The 25,015-nt window shown below is 35.3% G+C and overlaps 1 protein-coding gene across 4 annotated transcripts in view; it reads right to left on the reverse strand.

Moving 5' to 3' along the window:
* Positions 1–1,114: 1,114 nt before the first annotated feature.
* The window catches only part of LOC132140692 (apoptosis-inducing factor 3), a 29,400-nt gene continuing 5,499 nt past the window's right edge, over positions 1,115–25,015 (reverse strand). For 3 of the 4 annotated variants that reach the window (XM_059549581.1, XM_059549580.1, XM_059549582.1), the window contains exons 2-20: positions 19,049–19,275; positions 16,436–16,649; positions 15,751–15,860; positions 15,461–15,570; positions 14,443–14,487; positions 14,248–14,344; positions 7,802–7,914; positions 7,573–7,659; positions 7,358–7,449; positions 6,987–7,117; positions 6,672–6,787; positions 6,106–6,177; positions 5,622–5,685; positions 4,845–4,921; positions 4,482–4,599; positions 4,294–4,392; positions 4,061–4,136; positions 2,633–2,737; positions 1,115–1,568 (exon numbers count right to left, since the gene is read on the reverse strand). In XM_059549581.1, the coding sequence (XP_059405564.1) occupies positions 1,526–1,568; positions 2,633–2,737; positions 4,061–4,136; positions 4,294–4,392; positions 4,482–4,599; positions 4,845–4,921; positions 5,622–5,685; positions 6,106–6,177; positions 6,672–6,787; positions 6,987–7,117; positions 7,358–7,449; positions 7,573–7,659; positions 7,802–7,914; positions 14,248–14,344; positions 14,443–14,487; positions 15,461–15,570; positions 15,751–15,860; positions 16,436–16,649; positions 19,049–19,079 (1,800 nt within the window). In that variant the 5' untranslated portion in view covers positions 19,080–19,275 and the 3' untranslated portion in view covers positions 1,115–1,525. The remainder of the gene's footprint in view (positions 1,569–2,632; positions 2,738–4,060; positions 4,137–4,293; positions 4,393–4,481; positions 4,600–4,844; positions 4,922–5,621; positions 5,686–6,105; positions 6,178–6,671; positions 6,788–6,986; positions 7,118–7,357; positions 7,450–7,572; positions 7,660–7,801; positions 7,915–14,247; positions 14,345–14,442; positions 14,488–15,460; positions 15,571–15,750; positions 15,861–16,435; positions 16,650–19,048; positions 19,276–25,015) is intronic. The other variant, XM_059549584.1, reaches the window with a different exon arrangement.

Raw genomic sequence — 25,015 nt, forward strand, 5'->3', positions numbered from 1 at the left:
ATTCATGAAGTCTGTCAATAATACATCCAGGTCATAATGTACCTCAGAATCATACAAAATCTAAAATAATAATAATTATATATATATATATATATATATATATATATATATATATATATATATATATATATATATATATATATATATATATATATATATATATATATATATATATAATTATTATTATTATTATTATTATTGTTTTTTTTTATAGTAAAAAGAAAATTATGTCTAAAAATATACTGTATTATAGTAATAAGTGAAACATTGAAGTAATGAGGAATGTGTTTAATTCTTGTGAAAATGATGTGAAAAAAGAATATATATATATATATATGTATATATATATATATATATATATATATATATATATACAATTTTAAATATATTTAAATATTTTATATCTTAAGCTAAATCTTTCACAGCAGTTGCTACAGTCTCATTCAAATATAGTATATATATATATATATATATATATATATATATATATATATATATATATATATATACACACACACACACGTACATACAAATTCTCATTACTGCAATACATGTAAAACTTCATTTTTTTAAAATCAGGAAATATTAAGTACAGTACAACAAATCCTGCTATGAGTTATACATACTTGAAATAAGATCTAAATCATCATCATGTTATTTTGCATTACAATAATGAGAATTTGGGGTAAATGGTATTCAAATAATGTCACGGAAAAAAAAAACATTTCACAGGCTTCTTTTTCTTATAATCAAAGTATATCTATATATTTTTTTATTTCTTTCCGATTTTGGCTTTGTGAGATTCGCCCATATGTGAATTTTGACATATGTATGATAATACTATATCATACATTGTGATGTATGACAATACTATATCATACATTATATTTAATTAAAATTCATAGACATTGACATATGGAGCTTGTTACCTTCCCTGGATAATGATCCCACACTAAGATCCTTTGGGTGAGTCTTAATGAAAACTAATGCATCTGAATTATCATGCATCTGCTCTCTCTACATATACAAACTGCCACAAGCGAAGCTGCATATTTTGACGTGAACCAGCTCTGTTCTCATTTCCATAGCCTGGCTATTCAGTAGAAAAAAAGTGCAGTCTTATTGTTTTAATGTATTTTCAGTTAACAGCTATATACAAAGTCACATGTACAAAATAAAATATGACAATTCCCCTTAACCACTCTCCCGTGAACATTGTGTCCAGGAAGATGATTCATGCAAAAGATTTGACCAACCCGCGAGAGAGAGAGAGAGAGAGAGAGAGAACCGTCCCGTCTAGAACAAAGGGTTAAAAACCAGTTATGGCTCATTTGTTAGTGCTGTGAACAGATCCAGGCCCAGAGAGGTGCCACCTCATAGGGACAATGTCCCTCGGCACGGCCCAGGTGCTCCCATCTAGAGTCCCACTTAACCAACTCCAGCTGCAGCATTAAGACTACGTCTGTTACAGGAGATCGTCCAAGTTTGGCAAGAAAAACTCAGCTGTGCTGAGCTGATCACATCCTCACTGTGAGCCTTTGTCGATCAGCCATGACATGTCTCCTGTCCTGCAGGGAAAAGAAAACAATGCAGAATTTCGAAAATTGGTCAATGTCCTTTTTAGTTCAGAAGGTTCAAATGCAAGTATTATGTGTCAAAGTTATAATCGTTAACTAAAACTGTTTAATGACTGTTAAATGAAATAAAGCTAATAAAATAAAATAATAAAATATTAGGTGAAAAACTTGAAAGTTGAAACTGAAGTATTAAAATAACTAACTGAAAAACAAAAACTAAAATAAAAATAATTTAAACTCAACTAGTAATTAAAAAAAACAAACATTTGTAAACAACAATTGTAAACATCAGTTACTGTCTATTCTAGCTGAGGGTTAATATGCAAGGAGTGTGTGTCGCGGTTATAATCGTTAACTAAAACTATTACAAATATTTTAGTTAACTGAAATAAAATAAAAATATTACGAAAAAACCTTAACTAAATGGAAACTCTAAAGTGAAAATTTAAAGTTATAATAATATATATATAAAAAATAAAAATAAATGTTCAAAAATTAATTAATGTAAAAATATAAAAATGAAAACTAAAAATATAAAAATGAAAGCTAATTAAAAATAAAAACATCTCCGTATGTTAACAATACTAAAATAACACTGGTGCAGGTCTTATGTTAGACATAGTTTAAAATAATAAACTTTCATGTTTCCACACTTGCCAGGTCGCGCAAACATTCTTGAATTAAGAGTAAATGCTTTTGAATGAGGCAAAAATAAACTGATTGTAATGCTCACCAAGCGGGCATTTATTTGATCAAAAATGTTTAATATTATGAAATATTATTACAATTTTAAATAACTCTTTTCTATTTCAATATATTTTAATATGTAATTCATTCATGTGATGCGAAGTTGAATTTTCAGCATCATTACTCCAGCCTTCAGTGTCACATGATCCTTCAGAAATTATTCTAATATGCTGACTTACTTATTATATTTCTTATTCTAATCAATTATGAAAACAAGTCTAAACTGTCACTTTTGCTTCGACATGTTTAAACCATGGAAAATCTTACTACAGCCATTGTTTTCTGTGAAAAATAGGAAATGTCCTTACTCCACGTCACGTTTCCTAATCGTCTTTCCAGAGCCAAGGACTTCTGCAACCCGTGACACAATGGGGTCGTAGTTCATACTGGCCACGGCCACCACCTCCTCACTCCTGTAATCACCGCAGATTAAACTCACAACACACACAGCTTGCATTAGAATTACTGTAAGAACTCAAATATTAGTAAGTGCTGCTACAATAGCAATAATGTAGTATATTATGAAATTCTTCTAAAAATCTAATAATAATACATTTTCTGAAGTAAACTGAATAGTGCTTGTCCATGCAAGACTCACAGTATATATTACATACTATATATTTATTCATATAGGTTTGGATGGAAAAACATGAGGTTGAGTAAATGATAATATGTTGATTTTTTTGGGTGAACTATCTATTTAAGTATGTTGCATTGTGTTTGTATAAAACACTAACTCTATATAAGCAATTATAACAAGTGTTGTCAAGTACATGGTTTTCCTGCAGAATTGGGTTACTTTAACACAGTTGCAGCGGGTTGTTTTTCATGACCGTGGGTTGGAGCGACCCCAAAAACTTGATATTTAGCCCCTAAAATGCTAATTTTCCCATTGAAACACGCAAAATAAACTTGTATTTTATCCCCTGGAATGCAATTTTTTATCAGGGGAACCTCCTCGAAACACGATTGGGCTAGTTTTGGGCTAGCTTTGGGTAGCAATTGACGTTTTTTTTTTTTTTTTGTGAAAACCTGGCAACCCTGATTATAACGACGATATTTGCCTTAGCAACTGACGTCCAATAAATCTGGATATTATTTTGATCTATTTCTTTCTTCTATGAGATTAAAATCTTTTTTCACTTTGATTTTATTTATTAATTTCACTTCCTAGCAGCTGATTTATTACCACAGCAGCCCAAGAGACCGGAGTCATTAGGGCCAATTTCAGAAAATAAGACTAATGCAGTTAAGATAGTGGATGATATGAATTGTACAGATATTGTACAGATTGTGTCTTTAAAAAAACATAACCGCATAATCTTTGCAATGATTAACATAATTAGCAATACAAAAACTATAGTTCAGTCCCTGCAAATCATTTTTAATCAGAAACTCAGTTACTTATAACTTATAAATAATGCTTTCTGAGTAAATCACTTGTGTAAAAGATTTAAGTTGTCAATTGTTTTTATTATAGAATTTTACATATATATATATATATATATATATATATATATATTAAATTACAAAACAATTAGAACAAAACAAAACACAAAAAATATATGATTATTGCAATAGTATAGTACCATAAATTAAAAAATTTGTACTTCATAATACTGTACAACAATATAATAATTTCCTTATCTAAGTTAGAAATTATTTTTGATGTGATCATGTTAATAATTATAAATGCCTGGCTCAAATTTAGAGAAATAAGAACCAAATCAACTTACTTTGTGTAGAATGCCACAAATTTCAGCTCATCCAAATCTCCCTGGATGACGACATCATCAAAGCCGTCTCCATAACCTTGACAATAAGATTAAAAGCACTTGTGATGCATCAGAGAAGCGCTGACGCTGAAACTACGTCAGTCATTCATTCAATCTAAAGGAAGTGTGGCGCTTTTTGTTGTTGTTGTTCTTGTTGTTCATGTTAATTTTCAGTGTTAGACATTTGTCCTTACCTGCGTATCGTATGCTTTTCCCAAACATTGCTGTCCAGAAATAAGGCACTGTTTTAATATCTGAAGCCTTTCCCATCATGCTAAGGGCAGCCACTCTACCTGTTGTGGAAGACCATGTAAAAATGTAAAAAAATGTAAGATTATTTATTATTCGTAAAAAAGGCACCCCAGTGTGCTAAAAGTATTACCGTGTACGTGAGCCATCTGCCAGTGGGGTATGTTCACCTTCTTATTGCTACGTAGAGCTAGAGGAAATGTTACCACATCCCCCCCAGCAAAGACCCCGTCAATGTTCGTCTGCATGGTCTGAAAGGGTTAAAGGTATATGTTTACATACGCTTTGTACTGTAACTTGTCCTTTGTCGCTTATTATCATAAATTACTCAAGGTCAATGTACTAAAACAAAAATGTATTACTGATTCAATAGACACAAGCATGTGCAGATTAGCACGGGTTGCAGAAACACACACGTTCTGAATGGCAACAGATGTTAGAAGATCCAGTAACAGATGTACAGTACATATTGAACAACAGTGCAGATAGACTGAACCTTATTGACTGGGATGAATCCTTTGGAGTCCATGTGCACTCCGCTCTGCTTCAGGAATGCTGTGGCTGGACTGGAGCCTAAACACACACACACACACACACACACACACACACACACACACTTATGTTCAGGTACCCAGAACAAATTTGTATTTTATATTGGGGCATGTTGTCATATGTGTTTTAAATCTTTGCATTGCTTTGTTTCATGAATCGTTTTGTATTTCATAAAAGCTTTACTGTTTTAATCTTGCTGAAAAGCCTTGTTAATTGAAATATTAGTAATTTGACAACATGCCCCACTATGTTCAGTGAATGTATTTATACACAAACACACACACACACACACACACACACACACACATATGCTACTGTCCAAAAGTTTGGGGTCAGAATTTTTTTTTTTTTAGGAAGTTAATACTTTTATTTAGCAACAATGTGTAGAATTGGTCAAAAGTGACAATTAAGCATTTTAGAATGTTGCAGATGTTTTCTATTTCAAATAAATGAACGTTCTATTCATCAAAGAATCACATAAATAAATTACATTTTAAAATATATATATATAAAAAATGATTTAAATAGTAAAATTATATTCACAAAATTACTGTTTTTATTATAATTTTGATTATAATAGGCAGCAATAGTGAGCAAAAGACACTTTAAAAATTTTATATTTACTATTTATTTTTCTAGCCAAGACTACAATAAGACTTGAAAACAGGAAAGTGAGAAAAAAAAAGAAAAAAACATAAGCAAAAATTTCACACAGACTCACCTATGCCAATAACACAGACGTCAGCTCTCAAGACTTTGCCACTTTTTAGAACCACTTCTTTTAACTATTGAAAAAATAATAATAATACTTTTTACATTTATGACATAGTTGCAAATTTTCTTAACACCATGACTTATAATACAGTGTCAAAAATCATATTACGTTTTTTCTTTAGGAATATCAAAGTGTAATTTCATAATTGATCACAGTTCGACTTATTCTCAGTGATATATTTACTGTGTGCTCACTTGTGTTACGAGTTCTGGCCTTTTAGCCCAGGGCCAATCCATTATTGCAAAAGCCGTGTTTGAAAATATTCAAAGCTAAGCAGTGCTACTGTGAGAACAGATGTAATTAATCACTCTACAGGAACGAGAGCAAGAGAACAAGAAGTACAGAGAGAGAGAGAGAGAGAGAGAGAGAGAGAGAGAGAGAGAGAGCCCTACACTTCACTGAACTCTTGTTTCTCTCACTTTCATGATACCTGTCCATTATGCCCTCGCATCTCCCACACTTCGTTCAACATGTAGAACTTCACCCTGTTTGACTCGAACAGCTAAAGAGAGAAACAAAATGAAATAATTAAATGAGAATATAGAATATTCTATGCTTGAATATAGATTTAATGTGATTACAGCAAGGAATCATATACAGTCATTTTGACCCTGTCAGTTTATTATGTAAGAAGAGAAAGACAGAGAGATAAGAGAGGCGTGAAACAAGCATGAAACAGCAATGAGGGAAATTAATGGCCAAGAGAAATAAAAATGTACATAGTTTATTGTCATACACACTCTTTTTTTATTTATTTAACCATACCTAGCTTATAAAATTAGTTTTATTTTAATATAAGGAAGCAGCATATCAAAAAAGAAAAAAAATATATATATAGATGGGTATAATGTAAACATGTCCCTCAATGAAATTAGATTTTTGAACCTTCATAAAAAATTTGGGCACCTCTGATGTTCACCATTTAACAATTATTTAATGCTTAAATCTTAATATTCTTATTTATTTATTTCTATAAATCTAGTTATTTTCGGTCACCTTCATCAAGGCTTTTCCCACTTTCTCTCCGAATGCTTTACGGAATGGCACGGCCTCTATGCCGATCACAGACACTGAGTGAGCCTTATCTGTGAGAGCTGCAGCCACCTCCATACCTGAACACAGCACAGTGCATATAATCATTATCAGAGGCTCCAAAAATATATGGACACTATGGATATATGGAAGATATATGGTTTTATGTTGTCTAATGCAATTACACTGATTCATCCTAAATTGTGGCTTAAGCAACTAAACACTTTTTAGAGCTATTAATAAACTACACCGAGATGTACATTTCACATAAGCTCTTACCAATAAATGAGGTTCCAACGATGACAGCATTCTTACTGCTGGCGAGTGTTGCGATGCTGTTAGCATCTTCTGGTGTTCTGGGGTGAAACACATTTCCCACATCTTTGCCTTTGTAGCTCAGAGCTTTGGGTCTGTAAAGATACAAATTTATTATTAAATTATTATTATAGTATATTATTTTTGCAGAAACTGAGAAAGGTTTTTAAACGACTAAGAGCCTCATTTATTTTATGTATTTTTGTTCAGTGTTGTGATCAATGTATTGCACCCTTGCTGGATAAAAGTATTAATTTCTTTAAAAAGATTAAATGAAATCTTACTGACCCTAAACTTTTGAATTTGGATCATTTGGTAGCAGTAGTTATGTTTACCTGCTCCCTGTGGCAATGAATAGTTTTCGATACTCTATTTTAAAACCATCCCGAAATGTCACAGTCCGTGTCTTCACATCCACAGAGACAACCTGTGAAGAAACATATTGCAATTTTAAGAGCCATTCCAGTAACGGTGCAAAAAATATCATAGAATTGCTGTTTAAAAATATAAAAACAGTATTTCCATCTGATAACTGTATTATTGTTCTCACCTCTTTCTCTAATAGTATCTCTATGTCATACGTTTGAAAGAAGTCAGATGAGCGCAGCTGAAGCTGCTCAGCTGTGCTCTCCAAACACTGAAAAAAGAGGGATGGACATCAAATCAGTATCACATTTGCCCTATCATATTTTTGCTAAAGCTAAAATCTTCTGTTGGAAAAGCAGTCTTATATAAAACTTTGTTCCCACACTGTTCTATAGACTGTTCTGTGTACAAACCTTACTCAGTTTAGGCCTGTCGTAAGGCAGATGTTTGTCCATGGTGCACATGACTATACGGTCAGTGAAACCCTCCTGTCTCAGGGTCTCAGCGCACACCAGACCAGCAGGACCTGAGTGAGAACATCAACAGACGTCAAGAGGAGGATTGTATGGTGGCACCTTCATCTTGAACGTTAATCGGAATATAGATGCATGATTTTATTTGATGCTTTGGATGTTTTCTCTTACACTTTATCTTTTTAGCAGTAATCACATTGTCTTGTGTTTAAAGATGGCGTTTAACCTTTGAACCTATTAAGTCTGTTCCAAATCAGCTGCTTATCTAAGCTGTCATAAAACGTTCATAAGAAATAAAAATAAAATCAGTTTGGGGCAGAAAATGATTTAATGAAATGGATAAGATTAATTTCACCCACAATTAAATAGACAACAGGTTTTATTAGACTTGAAATCGTTAACTATGGGTCATTCTAAACCTGGGGTTAACAATTAATTAATGGGTATTCATAAGCTTATGTTTTGCTTGTTACATTTAAAACTCCAGGGTTAATATTCTTATTTGCAATTGGACAAAAGCTGCACGTGATCTCTCTACGCACGGCTCTGAATTTGCTCATTTTAGTATTCTATATATTGGTGTCTGCATTATCAAGTTTTCCTTTAAGTGCACTTTTTGGACTTTAAAGGTAAGAATGAACCAGTCTTCACTTTCTGTCACCATTTAACATTTCCCCCTCAAACGCTTATAAATGTGAAATGTTTCCATTACTATCTAAGGGTGTTTTCACATCCGTGGTTTGGTTCATTTGGTCTGGATCAAAGGCAACAAATTGTACATTGTAGCATTTTCCTGCCATTTTAAAGCAATTGAAAAAGAGGCATGTGATTACGTGACATAGCTGTAACATTTTAACACAGCATGGTTTCAAACTGTAGCCTATACGAAATAGTCCAACTAAAAGTGGTAAAAAGCGGTGCTGATTTGGAAAATAATGGGGTGAAAAAGAACAACAATAACCAAGGCACAGGTTGAAAAGGCCTATTATAGCAGGAGGTAAATTTCAGTTCTCTTCCACTGTGTCAGACCGCCAGAGACGGTCAACACATGGTGGAAGGAGTCGCGTCTTGCACATAACATCGAGAATCTCGTATTAATTCAGTCACACGTGTCTTTGACCGATGACCTGTCAGAAGCTATATCAGCCCCTGACTACGTCACGGTTGGTCTCTTTGTCATTCTCGCGGAGAGATCTCATTTGAGCATGCACAGTTTTTGGGTTGATGTTCGCTCCCCGTGACAGCTGTGTCTCAGAAAAGACAATTGCGTCAAATTATATTGGATTCATCATTGGATTTTTGGATTGAATTTATTGGACCCATTGGTTATCCAAGGTCTTTAAAACAAGCGGTGTTACAGCAGCTGTTATTAGTAACCCATTGGTTGACCAGGGTTATTTTTTCTAGAGGTGTAGGCACTATGGCTGCTTCCTGTTCTACATGTTCAGGTCCTATGGATCTTATGGATGCACATATTCACCTGGCTTTTTGGGCATCGACCATCTTAAGGAGGCTTTAACTGACCCCTGCCCAGAATGTAGACTAATGCCACTGGGAGTCTGGCAAAGTTTGAACCAGGATGTGAAGAGTTTTTACCACCAGTCAAGACTAAGACTCAGACAGGTAGCAAATGCTCAGCTTGCAAAACTGAGGGGCCTCCAAAGAAGAAGCGAGCTCTGACTGCAGAACTATCTCACCGTGTAGTTGAATTAGCTAATGCTGTGCAGGGCATTCAGGCTTTGTTGGCTAGATCATTGCCATCTGCTACTCAGAGCACAGATGAAGATGTGAGAGCATCAGTAATTAATGCCTTGTTGCTTAGGGTTGTGCCAATGTCCGAATGTCCTAGGGAGGACCTGGACACTTTGACTTTGGCGGCTTCAGATTCACTGATTAAGGATGAGCAGGACTGTTATTTACCCTTGGAGGAGACTTCTTCTTGCTAAGTTAAATCTAAAAACCTCTAGCAGCGGTCGGCTGCTCGGCTGGACGTTTTCCTGATACCTAGCTGCCCTGCATTACTAAGGCTGTTTTTTCAGCTTTTTGATCTGCTCTTTCTTCCAGACCAGATCGAGTAGTGCACACTTTGGCTGCAATGGCTGATGTCCAGGAGAAAGGTCTTGATAACATGACCCCAGTAGAGCCGTGTATTTCTTTACTGATTGTGTTCCCAGATGAAGCCCTTAAGCAGGAGCTATGCTGCTCTAACCCGGAGTGCAGATGTACTGATGATTTGCTGGTTCATATATATAACACTGTTTCAGGATTGACTCTTATTGGAAATTCTATGGCTCAGTTGTTGTTGGCGCTTCATTCAACCATGTCATCAACAACACAGGATTATGCTTCATCAGAACTGCTTGAGGCTTCTCTACAGGCTATGGGGTCGATGGCCTTTTCTAGTGGAAATCTCTTGGACTTATCACACTAGCTAGGCAGCTGGTGTCAATCCAGGCTCCCTGAGGTATGTTGCAATAACCTCCACCAATTGCCATTGGTGCCTGGTCAGATCTTCGGTCCAGCTGCTCAGGAGGCCCTTGAGCACAGGGTAAGAGCAGCTGAGTCTCGTTCCCAGCATATTGGATGTAGCTAGACCTACCATGCACTAGCTGTACAATGGCTACTTGCTCGTCATTGCACCTTGCAGCAGCATAGACAAGGGCAGTCCTACAGACTACCGCAACAGGATTCTCGGCTTGGATTATCTTCGAGAAGAGATACTGTATGCCTCATTATCGGTTCAGGCCAACTCGCCATGCACCTCCTCACCAGTGCCCCCTCCAACCCAAGGATAATGGAAATGTTCCCCGATGTCATTAAGGGTTCAGGGTCTGTGATGGGACAGTTTTCAACTTCTCAGTTACATCATTGTAGAGGCATTACAGACAAAAAGTGGCTTCTCAATAAACTCGAGAGAGGATATTCATAATCCAGTCTTTCAGCCCAAGGTATTATCGCCTCGGTTCATAAATCAACCTATTCAGCCGGCAGCATTCATGCGGGAGGGAAGGGCCTCGCGGGCAGCCCTATGCCCAGTCCATATATTGAAGCAGTATGTATTGAGTGTCATGGACCAGCTTTTTGTCTGTTTTGGACCTGGCAAGAAAGGTGCACCTTTGTCGAAACTGAGGCTTTCTCACTGGGTGGCGGACTCTATTGTTGAAGCATAGTTGTGTATTGCCTGCAACTGTTAAAATGTCATTCCACTTAGGCAGTGGCCACTTGTTATGCAGTATTACGTTGTATACCTCTTTTGGAAATATGTGCGGCAGCTACATGGGCATCACCTTGCACATTCACAAGATTTTATCGACTTAACGTAATCATTCTGTGATCAGTTCTGTCATATTTACAGAAGATGTTTGAGCTTATATCCTCATGTCTTGGCTGTATTCATCTTCCACCATGTGTTGACTAGGGCTGGGATGATAAATCGATGCAGAATCGATTCGTGGATCGATTCTTAGATTTTCAGAATGCACCGCGATTCCTCTGGAATCGATTCTGAGCTTAGATTTTAACAGCAGATGGCGCTCTAATCTTAGTTTTTATGCGCACACTCAAATGCCCATGAAGAAGAGTGCTTAAGAGGTCTTGTGCGTTCGGCTGAGTCGTGTCATTTCACTTCATCTTAGAATGCTTTGATGATACAAGATTAATGTTAACACAGCCCACTGTGAACACCCTTGTAATTCACTTCAACCTTTTCTAATTTTATGAATGCTTATTTTAGGTTCAAGTGTCTGTAATGATTTGGAAATGAGCAGAGTACAGGTGTTTCTAAAGCATGCAGTGCCATCTGCTGTTAAAAACTAATCTCAGAATCGATTCAAGAAAGAATCACGATGCATTCGGAAAATCTCAGAATCGATGCTGAATCATTTCTTGATTCGTGATGCATCGATTTATTTTCCCAGCCCTAGTGTTGACCGTCTCTGGAGGTCTAAACCATAAAATAGAGTGCTGGTTACTAGAGTTACCGTGGTTATATGAATGGTGGACGACTGCCAGAGTCTCTGGTCACTCGGATTGAGAATGACGACAAGACCAACCGTGACATAATCAGGAGCTGATATAGCTTTTGTACAGATCATCAGTCAAAGTCACATGTGACTGAAATAATACAAGATTCGTGATGTGATGTGCGAGACGCGACTCCTTCCACCATGTGTTGACGGTCTCTGGCGGTCTTCCAACGTTCATAGAACCACGGTTACTCCAGTAACCAGCATTTTACTGTGCACTGAAATCTAGGTAGCGTTAGTCCTATATCATAGCTAAAGAGGTTACTGGATTGTAATGCTGTCCACCTTATTTTCAATGTGAAAGTAAGCTGATTTCTATGAATGTGTGGGACTTCCGGTTCATTAGCTACTGCAAGGAAACAAGTTAAAGGGATAGTACCCCAAAAATTTTAATTTGATGTTTATCTGCTTACCCCCAGGGCATCCAAGATGTAGGTGACTTTTGGCACTTTTCCACTGCGTGGTTCAACTCGGCTCTGTATGGTACGGCACGGCACGGCTCAGCACGGTTTGCACTGCAATTTAGTATCGCTTTAAAGTAAGCAGGATTATTCACATGTGGTTATAGTTGCGCCTGTTCTACTGCCACGACTCCTAAAAAAAAAGTCGCTGGATCCACTCCTCTGCTATCAATGAGAGGAACGTCTGTTCTTCCGCAACAGACAACAAAACTTTTTGTTTGTTAAAAAAAGGTGCACTCGTTCAAAACAGTTGTGTTCGATCAGGCTGTGAAAGAAACTGAACAGCATTTATTATAGTTTTTTACCTCAGATTTTCACCGTGATGTCTGAACTGTCCTGAGCACGTTTGTGTCTTCTTCTTCACCACCTATCTCTCAAATGGACCACTGACACTCTATCTACAATCTCAATTAGGAGTGTCAATAGTCAATTTGAGAGATAGGTGGCAGAAATGCACTTATAAAGCCCCTTTCACACTGCGATTCCAGAAAATACACGGGTAATGTGTCCCGGCAATTGTTCCCTGGTCGCTAGATTTTGCACTTTCACACTGCCAGTGATTACCCAGAATATGTGTGTGCGTTCACACACAACCTGTTAAGGTCCCGTAAAGACATGTGACATCAGGTTGTGACGTGTAATGTACGAGTCGAAAACGCTAGGCACATTAACTTTCACTTAAGCTAACGAACGTTCTCAGCATCAGCACAGAAAATGAGGAACTAACTGATCTCTGCTTCATTACAGTTTACACAGATTTGTTTTGTCAACGTGGGACGTGGGAACAGAGCGAGGCCGGTGGAGTGATTGGAGATGAGCGACACCTGCTCGACCCACCGGTCTCGAGTCCCACGGAGGAGATGGAAGGATATAAAACTGGAGCGACGACAGTGAAGGACGAGAGAGGACCAGGCCTGGGTTTTAGTTGTGTTTTGGTTTTTATTTTGATTATTAAAACCTTATTTGATTGTCCGCCGGTTCCCGCCTCCTTCTTCTCGATGATTCTGGAGTTTTAATTCGTTACAATCTGCCTTCAAAACACCTGGTAAAAGAGTCATGCGATAATGTGCGTCATCACTACGACACACCCCTTACAGCATTAGTTCTGGCTTTTGTTCACACAGCGCTCGTTCCGGGACTGAACCCAGCAATGTTACTAGGTCCCACACCCGGGATCAATCCCGGAATCAATCCCATGACATGTTTGCTTTCGCACGCGAACATGCTCAGGACAGTTCAGACATTGCGGTGATAAAAACTATATAAATACTGTTCAGTTTCTTGCACAGACTGACCGTTTTGTGTCTTTACACATCATTGTATTGTCAGGAGCTGCAGGGTTTCGTTTGGTTTTGTCTGTGTATGTTTTATGACTCGAAAACATTATACAACTGACAGACTGCAACAGTTTGAGTTAAACATCTTTGTGTTCTACTGAAGAAACAAAGTCACTTACATCTTGGATGCCCTGGGGGTAAGCAGATAAACATCAAATTAAAATTTTTGGGTGAACTATCCCTTTAACGAGAAGAATAACAGTAAAGTGCAGTAAACTGTAAACCTGTTTGCACTAAAAACTAGTGTGTTCATAATTAAGATAATACATTAAATTATATGGAAAGGCACACCAGTTTGCAATATCAAGCAGCAAAACTAGCTGTTTTGTACAGCTAAAAAATAGCTGAAAGCAAATGACACTGGAAGCCAGAACCATTCAATTTACAAATGGCGCTCCGAGGTGCCCACTCTTAAAGGGAAAATAAGTTTATAGGCTATCAGAATGCTACACATATAAACTGTACTCAAAACATCAAGGGTGAATTAACTAAATATAAGAGACGTTAATTCAGTGCAAAAACTGTTTATTATTAGTCTCATTTTATAACATTATGGCTGCAACCTGATCCGATAATGAGAATATGGCTGAATCCAGTGCTGGAATTGATGACAGCTGAACATTTTGACATGGCCTTTGACCGCCGCTGAGTCTGAAGAGCCTGTCAGGAAACAGATGATTCCCCACATAACTATTTACAACTGCTGTTAAATATATCTCTTTTTACACACGTAATCCAGAGAAAGAGAGACTCTTCACCTGCTTGTTTGCTCTTATTATCACCTTCTCCTTTTCGACTCTGACCTGAAATAGTGGGGAAAAAATGAATTGACTTGACAGATTATTACATAATAGAGGGATTATGAAAGCACCCCCGCTGCTTAATAATGACACATACTGAGGTTCATTTTCTCTCCTCTGATGAACTCATATGTCCTCGGGTTGTATAAGGAGCATGTACTCCCTCTATGTCTTGTTGGGAATATGCTTTTTTTTTCTTTTTTTTTCAATAGGTCTCATTCGCTAGTTTTGCATAAACCTTTGAACATTTTCACACAAAAATTGTGATCCATCAACAAGTGCACACTTATATTGTTTTCCAAATATTGGATCAAATTTATTTCCAAGTCAAACTGCAAATGCACTTATGTCACAAGCCAAAGACTAGTCAGATTACAAAATTTTTAAATAAGTAAATAAATACGTTTTTTATTAATATATTATAGTTAAATTAGATAGTTATTTTGTATAAATCTATCAATAAATATAAATTTATTTATTAATAATAATAGCATTAATATATTATGATTCACACTTATATTGTTTAACAAATCACTAGGTAAACTCCTTGATGGTTTAAAAATGTTTAGAAATAAATAAACACTAAGTATTATTATTATTATTATTATTATTATTATTATTATTATTAACATATGATAATAATATTACATTATTCATTTTATGTAAATACATAGATATTTATTTCTTTATCTTTATAAAATATGAATATTTTATGAATCATCAATAAGTTCTCACCTATTGTTTTCTAAATATGGATCAAATTTAAAATAATTGTGATTAAACTAACATTACAAGCCAAACTCTAGGCTTGGGATAATTCTATACAAATATTATACATTATGTTCTAAATAGTTTATTTATTTGCAAATCAATGCATTTATTTATTTATTTTTTACAGTAAGAAAAAATAAATTGTTCCGTAAGAACAAAGTTCGGAGAGGAGCTTCCGGAGAGACTGAAGAGGAACATGTTTTACCTGGAAGGTAGGCAAACTGTCTAGGCCAGGAAAATCCTCAATATCACCCGTAGTGATGTTAAAACATGCCCCATGCCATGGACATCGCACATGCCCTTTTGATAGCACACCTGGAGGAGAATTGTTTTTAAATACACAGTATTACTGAAAGAACAATCTGTTTTGCTACTTGACAAAGCTTATAGCACACTTATATTATTAGCAGTGTGTTATAAAATCTTCTGAGAGCTAATGTTATCCCAAGCTATGGAATGCAGAGGACCAGGAGTGCTCTACAGGACCTCCCTCACCTTTGACCAGTGGAGCCCCATAATGTGGGCACTTGTGTCCCACGGCAAAGAATTCTCCATGTTCTTTAATGAGCAGAGCACGGCCTGCCCCCAAATCCACCTCACGCATTCTGCCAAACACAACGCATAAGATCAGCACAGATTTAACATCCAAAACTCAACCCAATAGATGCATTCAAAGGTTACAGCTGATGTAATTTATATGCAACCAAGAGGGGGAAAACCTTAAATTTACTTTTTTTTTTTTTATGTGTGTGTGGTTTATAGTTTATGTTTGTTATCTTTGACCCCAATCCATATACTACCGTATTCTTAAAGGTTGGTTAAATTTGGTTAAATTAAAGTTACATTTTTGCAGATATATGCATTTAAAATGTACAGTTTTTCTCTTCCTGGAGCACAAACCAAAATATTGATGACGTCACTGTATGCTCATTATCATATGCAGACTTTAGTCCAATAAATTGGTCTATAGAATGAGAATATCCCTCCACCTATCACCACCTGCAACAAACTAGCAATAGTTTGTAGAGAACAAACTGTGGTTTTGCTGTATTCTGATGTAAACTAAAGGATAATAGATAATCTACTGGCTCAACAACCTGTTTTAACAGGAAATGAATTAAAATAGCAAAAAAATATAGGAACAGATCAATTCAGTATTGTATTGAAATCAAGAACTTACTGGCCATTCTCAAGGTCTTTTACATGGCAGACAGATGCTTCTATGTAGTCTCTGTGTTTACGGTGTGGCCGCAGTGTCATGGTGTCCTCGTCTGAACAGTGTCCCAGAGATCCATTAAGTCTGCATTCTGAAAATGGACTGGCCTTTCCATTAGGAGACATCAGGTCCACCTCTTTCTCTTTATCCAAAAGAGTGAGCTCAACTTTGACCTCTACTGCAAAAAAGAAAAAAATCTTAATATAAGTACAAGAGACTGCCATCTTTAAATATGTTGCTAACAGTTTAGTAATTGTTCTCGATGTGAACAGGCCTTAAGACACTATAATGTCATGTCAAGTACATAACAAATACAGAGCTAGTTCTGTGTAGAAATAGCATTCCGAGTTCAAACGGCTTGGAGAAGAGCATTGGAAGCTGAAAAACCATTAATGTACAAAGTCTTTATAGAAAGTGATTGTGAAATGTGCTTTCACTACAGTCCGGTCTCATTCTAGCTTTCTCTCTGGCCGGAAAAATGTGCTGAGGGCCTGCTTCTTATGCCTTAATCACACAGGAATTCACACCTGCTGAGTGAAGCTTAATTAAAATCAATGGAAAATCATGCAAGATGACTTGAGCCGGCAGACGAAAGAAAAAGAAAGAAAACTCGCCTTCTCAGAGCTGGCTGCAGACACTTTGTTTTTTTGAAGAAGAACTGGGAAAATAACATCTGCCAGATCATTTAATAAACATGTGTATCTATAGGTGTCATCAATGAAACCACATTTTCATTCCCGTTCCCTTATTCAGCCTACTAAAAAGAAAAAAATCTGTGGATGTATACGACAAGCATTAAATATAAAGATATGGTGTGTAGACTATTTCAGTCAAAGGGCTTCATTTAAGCAATAGTTCCAGTGCTCTATAATATCTACTGTCTAAAAATTATTTTTCCTCCCATCCCCACCTAAAGGTAATCATTTTGATTTTAGTGACAGCTAAACAGACACTGGATTTGGAGCATAATGCTTCAAAATTAACAAATTGTTACAGGAAAGAGTTTGAATTTCTCATTTGTGTCCCTATAATAAAATTTAACAGGATTCAGAAACATAGTCATGTTATTTGGTGGATTTAGTTTAGTTTCCAATGTGGAAAAATACATTAAATAAATACATTTAATAATTAAATAATTTTAATCAGAATATTAACCAGATTATTTACATTTCATTAATTGTTTATTTTCTTTAAAAAAAATATTTAATTCCTCTTAATTTTCTCTAAAACTTTTTCTGTGATGTATAGAACCTTGTTTCTGCCATGTGATTAAAAAAGGTATATTTGACTTTTTCTCTCACAATTCTAACTTTTCTTGTGAGTGCAATCGCGAAAAAAACAGCCATAAGTAGCACGGGTTTATTTTTAGCAATTGCCAGTAATACATTGTGTGGGTCAAAATGATTAATTTATCTTTTATACCAAAAACCAGTAGGATCTTAAGTAAAGATCGTGTTCCATGAAGATATTGTGTAAATTTCCTACCAAAATCAAAACTTAATTTTTGATTAGTAATATGCATTGCTAAACCTTAATTTGTACCTCTTTAAATGGACCTCTTTAAATATTTTTTTTAAATATTTGGATTTTACTTATTTTCTTGCACCCTCAGATTCCAGATTTTTTCAAATAATTGTATCTCACCAAATATTGTCCTATACTAACAAACCATACATCAATGGAAAGCTTATTTATTGAATTAAAAAATTACCCTTTTTTGTAGCAATGGTTTGACGTGTATTAAAAAATTATTTTTTAAGTAAAAGTTTAAGTACTTATATCAAATGATTATTTTATCTTATCATGTTTAATCATATTAATGTAATCAAAATCATAATATTATACAATACCTTTTTTGAAAGATTTTTGTAAGAATTGAATACAGTTATATTGTGGAAATATTATTAAAAAAAATTATTTTATTTTTTTTTTTATTTTTTTTTTGTACATGTATAAATTATTCCTGTGATCGCAAAGCTGAATTTTAGCATCATCACTCCAGTCTTCAGTGTCACATGATCCTTTAGAAATCACTCTAATATGCTGATTTGCTGATTGCATCACCAAGCTCCTGATAATCCTGTTGCTCTGATATTGTATGTTCAAAACAGAATAGACTGTCATAGTCATTTCTTATGTAAGTTCCCAAGCACAGTGGCAGACTTCAAAAGGCCACAGTGTCACAGTCTAGCTCAAGGCATTTGGACTCTTTCTGTACCCTCTGAAATCCAACACTCACGGTCACACTTTCACAACTGAGGCTTTGGTCAGATGAAAGTCATTTCGGAGCCCCTCAGTAGTACCCCCTCCCCCAGCCACCATAGAAGAGAAAGAGCGATACATTGTGAAACATTCGAAATCCAACTCATATTGCACTGTCTAATCCTCTTGAACACAGAACAATTAAGAGCATTAAAATTCCTCCTGCACTAAAGGAAAACCACATCACAATAGCAGTCAGGGGCCACGTTAACTGACCTATATATAGGCGGAGACACAAACCGCAATTATTACAGGATTTAATCAACAGGGTGCGCTTCACAGACTAAGGGACTTCTACATAAGTGTGTTCATCACCTGGTTTGGGTTTGGAGAGGCATCCTCCCATGGTGGGCCCGGAGTGAAGCCAGGTGGCCCGATGAGAGGGAAGCCCAGGGTGGGTGTTAGCAGGGCTGGGCCGATCAGACACACAGAGTGGGCCGCTGGACCTGGATAAAGTAGAGGCAGCGCTGCAGGGGGGATGTTTGAGCCTGTCGGGCCCACACGGCCATCTCCGAGATCAGCGACAGTACATAATACACAACCTGAGAAAAAACAACATATAGAAAAGACAACATATAATTGTTGTAAATTTAACCCTTTCATGCATGAATTATGATAACCTCAGTCAGGATTTTTTTTCCTATGTGTTTTTATTGCTCTTAGGGCATGAAAAACAAGAATTGATTTTTATTTTATTTTTTTACAAATTTTTCAAAGAGATCTTCAGATGTCCACTTGAGTGGACAGCATGCGGTTGGTTTAAACTGAAGATATACTGTATTAAATATAAGACAATAATCAAACAGATAAAGTATGTGAATTTAACAAACTAATCAATGCAATTATATCAAATAATGTGAAAACTATAAAATATATACAAAAAATATAAATGCAAAATATTGCAATGGCTTCATACAACTTCATACAAGTTGCACTTCGCGTATCTATGATATCAGAACATGAGGACGTGATTCCATCAGAATTGTCTACAGCCTGTCATGGTACAACTATGGAAACCACTCAGGGAGCCTCCAGTGCACCAGAGTATGGAGATTTACCCTTATTAGCTGATAATTCTGATTATGTTCAAGATGGACATTTGCATCATAGCCCTCCTCTGAGAAAACCTAGCGATACGTTTTTTCAATCTCATCTGAAATGATCAATGTTGGGGGTAATGCATTACAAGTAACATATATAACCCATTCAGATTACTTTTTTGATGTTACAAGTAAAGTAATGTGTTACAAGTAACATGCATTACCTAATCAGATTACTTTTTGATCTAACAAGTAATTAACTACAAGTAATATGCATTACCTAATCAGATTACTTTTTGATCTAACAAGTAATTAACTACAAGTAATGTGCATTACCTAATCAGATTATTTTTTGATCTAACAAGTAATTAACTACAAGTAATGTGCATTACCTAATCAGATTACTTTTTGATCTAACAAGTAATTAACTACAAGTAACATGCATTACCTAATCAGATTACTTTTTTATCTAACAAGTAATTAACTACAAGTAATGTGCATTACCTAATCAGATTATTTTTTTGATCTAACAAGTAATTAACTACAAGTTATGTGCATTACCTAATCAGATTACTTTTTAATCTAACAAGTAATTAACTACAAGTAACATGCATTACCTAATCAGATTACTTTTTGATCTAACAAGTAATTAACTACAAGTAATGTGCATTACCTAATCAGATTACTTTTTGATGTAACGAGTAAAGAAACGCATTACAAATAACATGCATTACGTAATCAGATTACTTTTTGATGTTATGAGTAAAAAAAACGCATTACAATAATGCAGATTACATAATCAGATTACTTTTTGATGTTATGAGAAAGGAAACGCATTACAAGTAACATGCATTATGTAATCAGATTACTTTTGGATGTTATTAGTAAAGAAACGCATTAAAAGTAACATGCATTACGTAATCAGATTACTTTTTGATCTAACAAGTAAAGTAATGCATTACAAGTGTCATACATTATGTAAGCACATGACTTTTTTCGATGTCAATGAAAATTACATTCTAATAATACAAATACATTTATTTACAGTAGAAAAAGTCAATGCATATTAAGTTTTTAAGTTTTAAATTTCAAAAACAATATTCACATTATAATTATGAATTGTAGCTGAAATATAGCCATTGCATGCATGACGTCCACTACAGTGGACATGTGATTAATCAGATTTTTCTCTCAGATTTTTTTTTTACCTACAAGAGTCTCCTAGGAAAGAAGGAATGGGTGGATATTCTGGAGCAACTTTGCATGTCTGACTGACCCTTGGCCATCTTGGTTTGGAGGGGGAAAAAATCGAAACACAAAGGCTTGCCACTTGGTTGCAATATATATGATGATGCACCAGGGTCCAATGAAGAGATTGATGTGCAACTTTGCCATAAAAACTTTGCCAAAAAAAAGAAAATGCTTTTTTAATAGCTGTCCACTGTAGTGACCACTATGCGTGAAAGGGTTAATTTACAGATTCCTCTTATTCGATGCTGCTTTGCTATCATTGACCAGTGTTTTGGGGGCTGAGGTGCTGGTGCCCCCAACTTGCTTAACCAGCAGGACTTTTTTTGACCAAACATCTTTATGAGGCTAGTTGGTTAGCAAATCCACCTTACCAGGCAAATATCTGAATCAACATTCAAACTGCCCATTCCCCCCCCGCAAGGCCAATGTCAGTTAATATCATTGACTTGATTGCAAATGATTGCACAAATCCTATTTAAACTGAATTGAGATCATGACATCACTGAATTCAATGATGAACTGCCTTTAACTGTCATTTTGCATTATTGACACACTGTTTTCCTAATGAATGTTGTTCAGTTGCTTTGACAATCTTTTTTGTTTAAAGCGCTATATACATAAAGGTGACTTGACTTGACTAATATAGCTGAAATAAAAAAAGTCGACTGCACCAATCATAACTATGTCCAGACATCAGAACATAACATTTTTTTTCTAGCGAATTTTAGACCACTTTTACCAACTTTGCACTGGGTGCATATAATTTCAGTACACAAAGCACTGAAAATACACAGGTCCACTTTCTATGAGCTTTTTTACTATAAAATTTACTGATAAAAATTTGAATTTCAAAAAAATGTTGGTCATTTTTTTGCAGTAAGGTCATGTGACTCAAGTTTGCTAAAGACTGGAATAACTTGTAAAATAAAATGTTAAATATATATCTTAAAATTGAGAGAGAGGTTTATAGATATATGAACATTAAAATCCATAAAATAATAATCAAACAAATAAATTAGTGACTAAAATCAGGATGTAGGAAGAAAACATTACCACTAAGTCATTGTCCATGACTAATTCGCTTGCCTCCTTTTGAATGTGCAGCATTTCGGCTATTGCGCAAACTGTCTTTAGATGATTATGTCAAGGCTAATCAAATGCAAATGTTGTAAAAGTGTAGATGATTATGGGAACCCAGCCAGTCAACAAAATGCAACATTAAAATCAAATGGTTCATATCAACTTTTTTGCAAATAGCCCTTGGATTTAATACCCTTGCTGCTTTTATATGATGCAAATCAAGAAAACTGTATGTTTGACATTGATCTATGATGTCTGTGTCCATGGTGAGCGGGACAGTGCATTCAGAAGCCCCTTTGGAAAAATGCAAGAATCCAGGGGTGGTGCAGGAACACAACTGCCCCGTCAGAGAAAGTAATAGGCTACTAAGGGTCAAAGTGTAATGTTTGTGTTAAAATAATTTCTCCTGTCCTAGTTTACTGTGACTAAAGATATATTTAAAGAAAATAATATGATTATACAAAGAAACAAAATGGTCAAAAACGAATATGTGTGTGTGAGAAAAAGAATAAGATCAGGGAAGAACACAATTTGTGTGCTTCCATATGCATGTGCATACATCTTAAACACACCAACTCTAATTGTTCAGTTTCCCATTCAAATCTTGTTTCAGATCTTTACCAGAGTTAACCATTACCTTCACTGATAAATACTGTCACTCTTTCATACTTAATAGAGAAGTGCTTGTATCACAGCCTTCAAAGTACTCTCTCTTTACCCACAACTTTTTAACTTTTTTCTGCAGGGGAGGACAGATCAGGCTTAAAAATAAAACTCACAGATTTCAGCCTCACATAACTTGAGTTTAAATGCTTCAGCATCGGGGTCTTAGCTCAAGAGCCACTTGATATTCACATCACACACACAGGTCTGTGAAGTGGCGAGTAAAAAACAAAAGTTCGCCTTAATTAAGGAAAGGAAATGTTCCACAAACTTTGGGAACCTTTAAAACACAAGCTTTGAGAGTTGTTACATAAAACGTATTTAATGAGCATCTGGTTGTGGTGCACATTTTGAAGTAAATCACATAAAAAGGTGAAAAAGAAATAGAATGAAAAGTAGTGGCACTCAATTCTCCTCTCATCTCTCTCAGAGGTCTGCCTTGTTTATGGTATTTAGAGATGCAGCATGAAAAACACATACTTTTAACAATCCCAAAAAGCACCACCGAAATGGACTGCTTGTAACAAACAGCAAAAAATAGACTGCCTCCCTCTTCCTGCTGGAAGAAAAGAGCCATTTCTGCTATTCCTGAAGAATTTATGAAAATCTCCATAGCAACTGTGAATCTATCTATAGAAGCTGTGCACAATGCATTATGGTTTATGACTTACATGAAGGTAAATAAATAAAGTGGTAATTTTATGTCACCCTCTTGCTCTCATTCTAATCCCTGCACGGTTATATATTAAGAATACATGAATTGAATAATAAACCTACTGTACATCTCACTAGTCAATCTCCAACATGTCCTGGTCACAATTCATACCAAAATCAAACAAAATACTTTATGAAATTATATTTTGCATGTAAATAATTGTTGTTAGGTGTGTAAAGGCCAATCGGGCATCAAGCCCTTAATATTTAGCTTTTTCCCCTAAAGTAGGTTAATCAGATTTCTGGTCTTTACTACATATGACACAGGTCTCCTTCTTGCAAACTGTTGCGTCTATCCACAAGCCAAAAGAGATAACTCTTCAGGGTAAACAGGCTGTTAGCCTCACTACCTTCCCTATATGTATATATACAGACATACTAAGAATGATATATATTCCATATGTGAAAGAGGAAAATTAAATAAAGGGGATAACCCAAAGAAAAGTGAAAAAATAAAATAAAATAAATAAGAGCTCTTTAATATCTTAATTATTTCTTCTAGACTGCAGTCAGATTCTGGCTAAGCATCTGCTAAATTCATACATGTAAATCTCAGATTAAAAGGGAGACTTTTGTTTAATCTCACATGTGCTTTATCAGACATCTCAGCATCTCAAATTGTGCTCAGATATGCCAAGATACCAAATCAAATTTAGCCAAGATCAAATTATCTGCGTAATGATGCTTATATATAGCAATGAAAATCTTTCTAATCTATTACTGGAAAGCTGGCATGAAACATTCTTGGGGAGCTGACATGCTGACACTACAACATAACGTGCGGAACTTCATCTACCACATCTAAAAGAGCACTTTTACAACTATATCATGCATGCCATTTTAAAAATCATATTCATTGGGAGGCTAATTAATTCATTAAATTAAAAATGTAAAAAGTGAAATAATATTTTTGTGAAGAAAATCATATTTATCACACCACAGGACTGTGTAAAAATTAAACGTTCAAGGAAAACAGATGATTACAATGGTGAAAAAATTTCATATTCACATTCATGAATGTTCAAAAGTTTGTTTAATTAAAAAATCTTGAAAAAAATGCATCGGTTTCCACAAAAACATTAAGCCGCACAAGTGCTTTCAACAATGTAATAATAAAATGTTTCTTGAGCAGCAAATCAGCACATCGTGGTGGATCGCGTGGCACCGAAGACTGTTTTTTCAATTTTTTGGTAAATAACACCATATTACTGTTTTTATTATATTTATGTTCAAATAACTGCAGCCTTGTTGAGCATAAAAGACTTCTTTCAAAAAAAATCTTTCTGACCCCAAATTTTTGAATAGTAGCATACATTATGACCCTAAATATTGTTCTGTTTCTGATGTTAATATGTATGTCAAATATTTTCCCATTTGTGAGAAATTTTAGAAGACATAATCAATACTCCATTAAATCTGAAATACTATGATCAGTAATATTTTCTTATGGCAAATATGTCTCCCTCAGGATCATTATTGATCCTGCAGACTTTTTCTACCCCTGCTGTTCCACCAAATCATGCAAGTTTCAGCT

The sequence above is a fragment of the Carassius carassius genome, chromosome 5 (genome assembly GCF_963082965.1).
Source record: "Carassius carassius chromosome 5, fCarCar2.1, whole genome shotgun sequence".
NCBI lineage: Eukaryota > Metazoa > Chordata > Actinopteri > Cypriniformes > Cyprinidae > Carassius > Carassius carassius.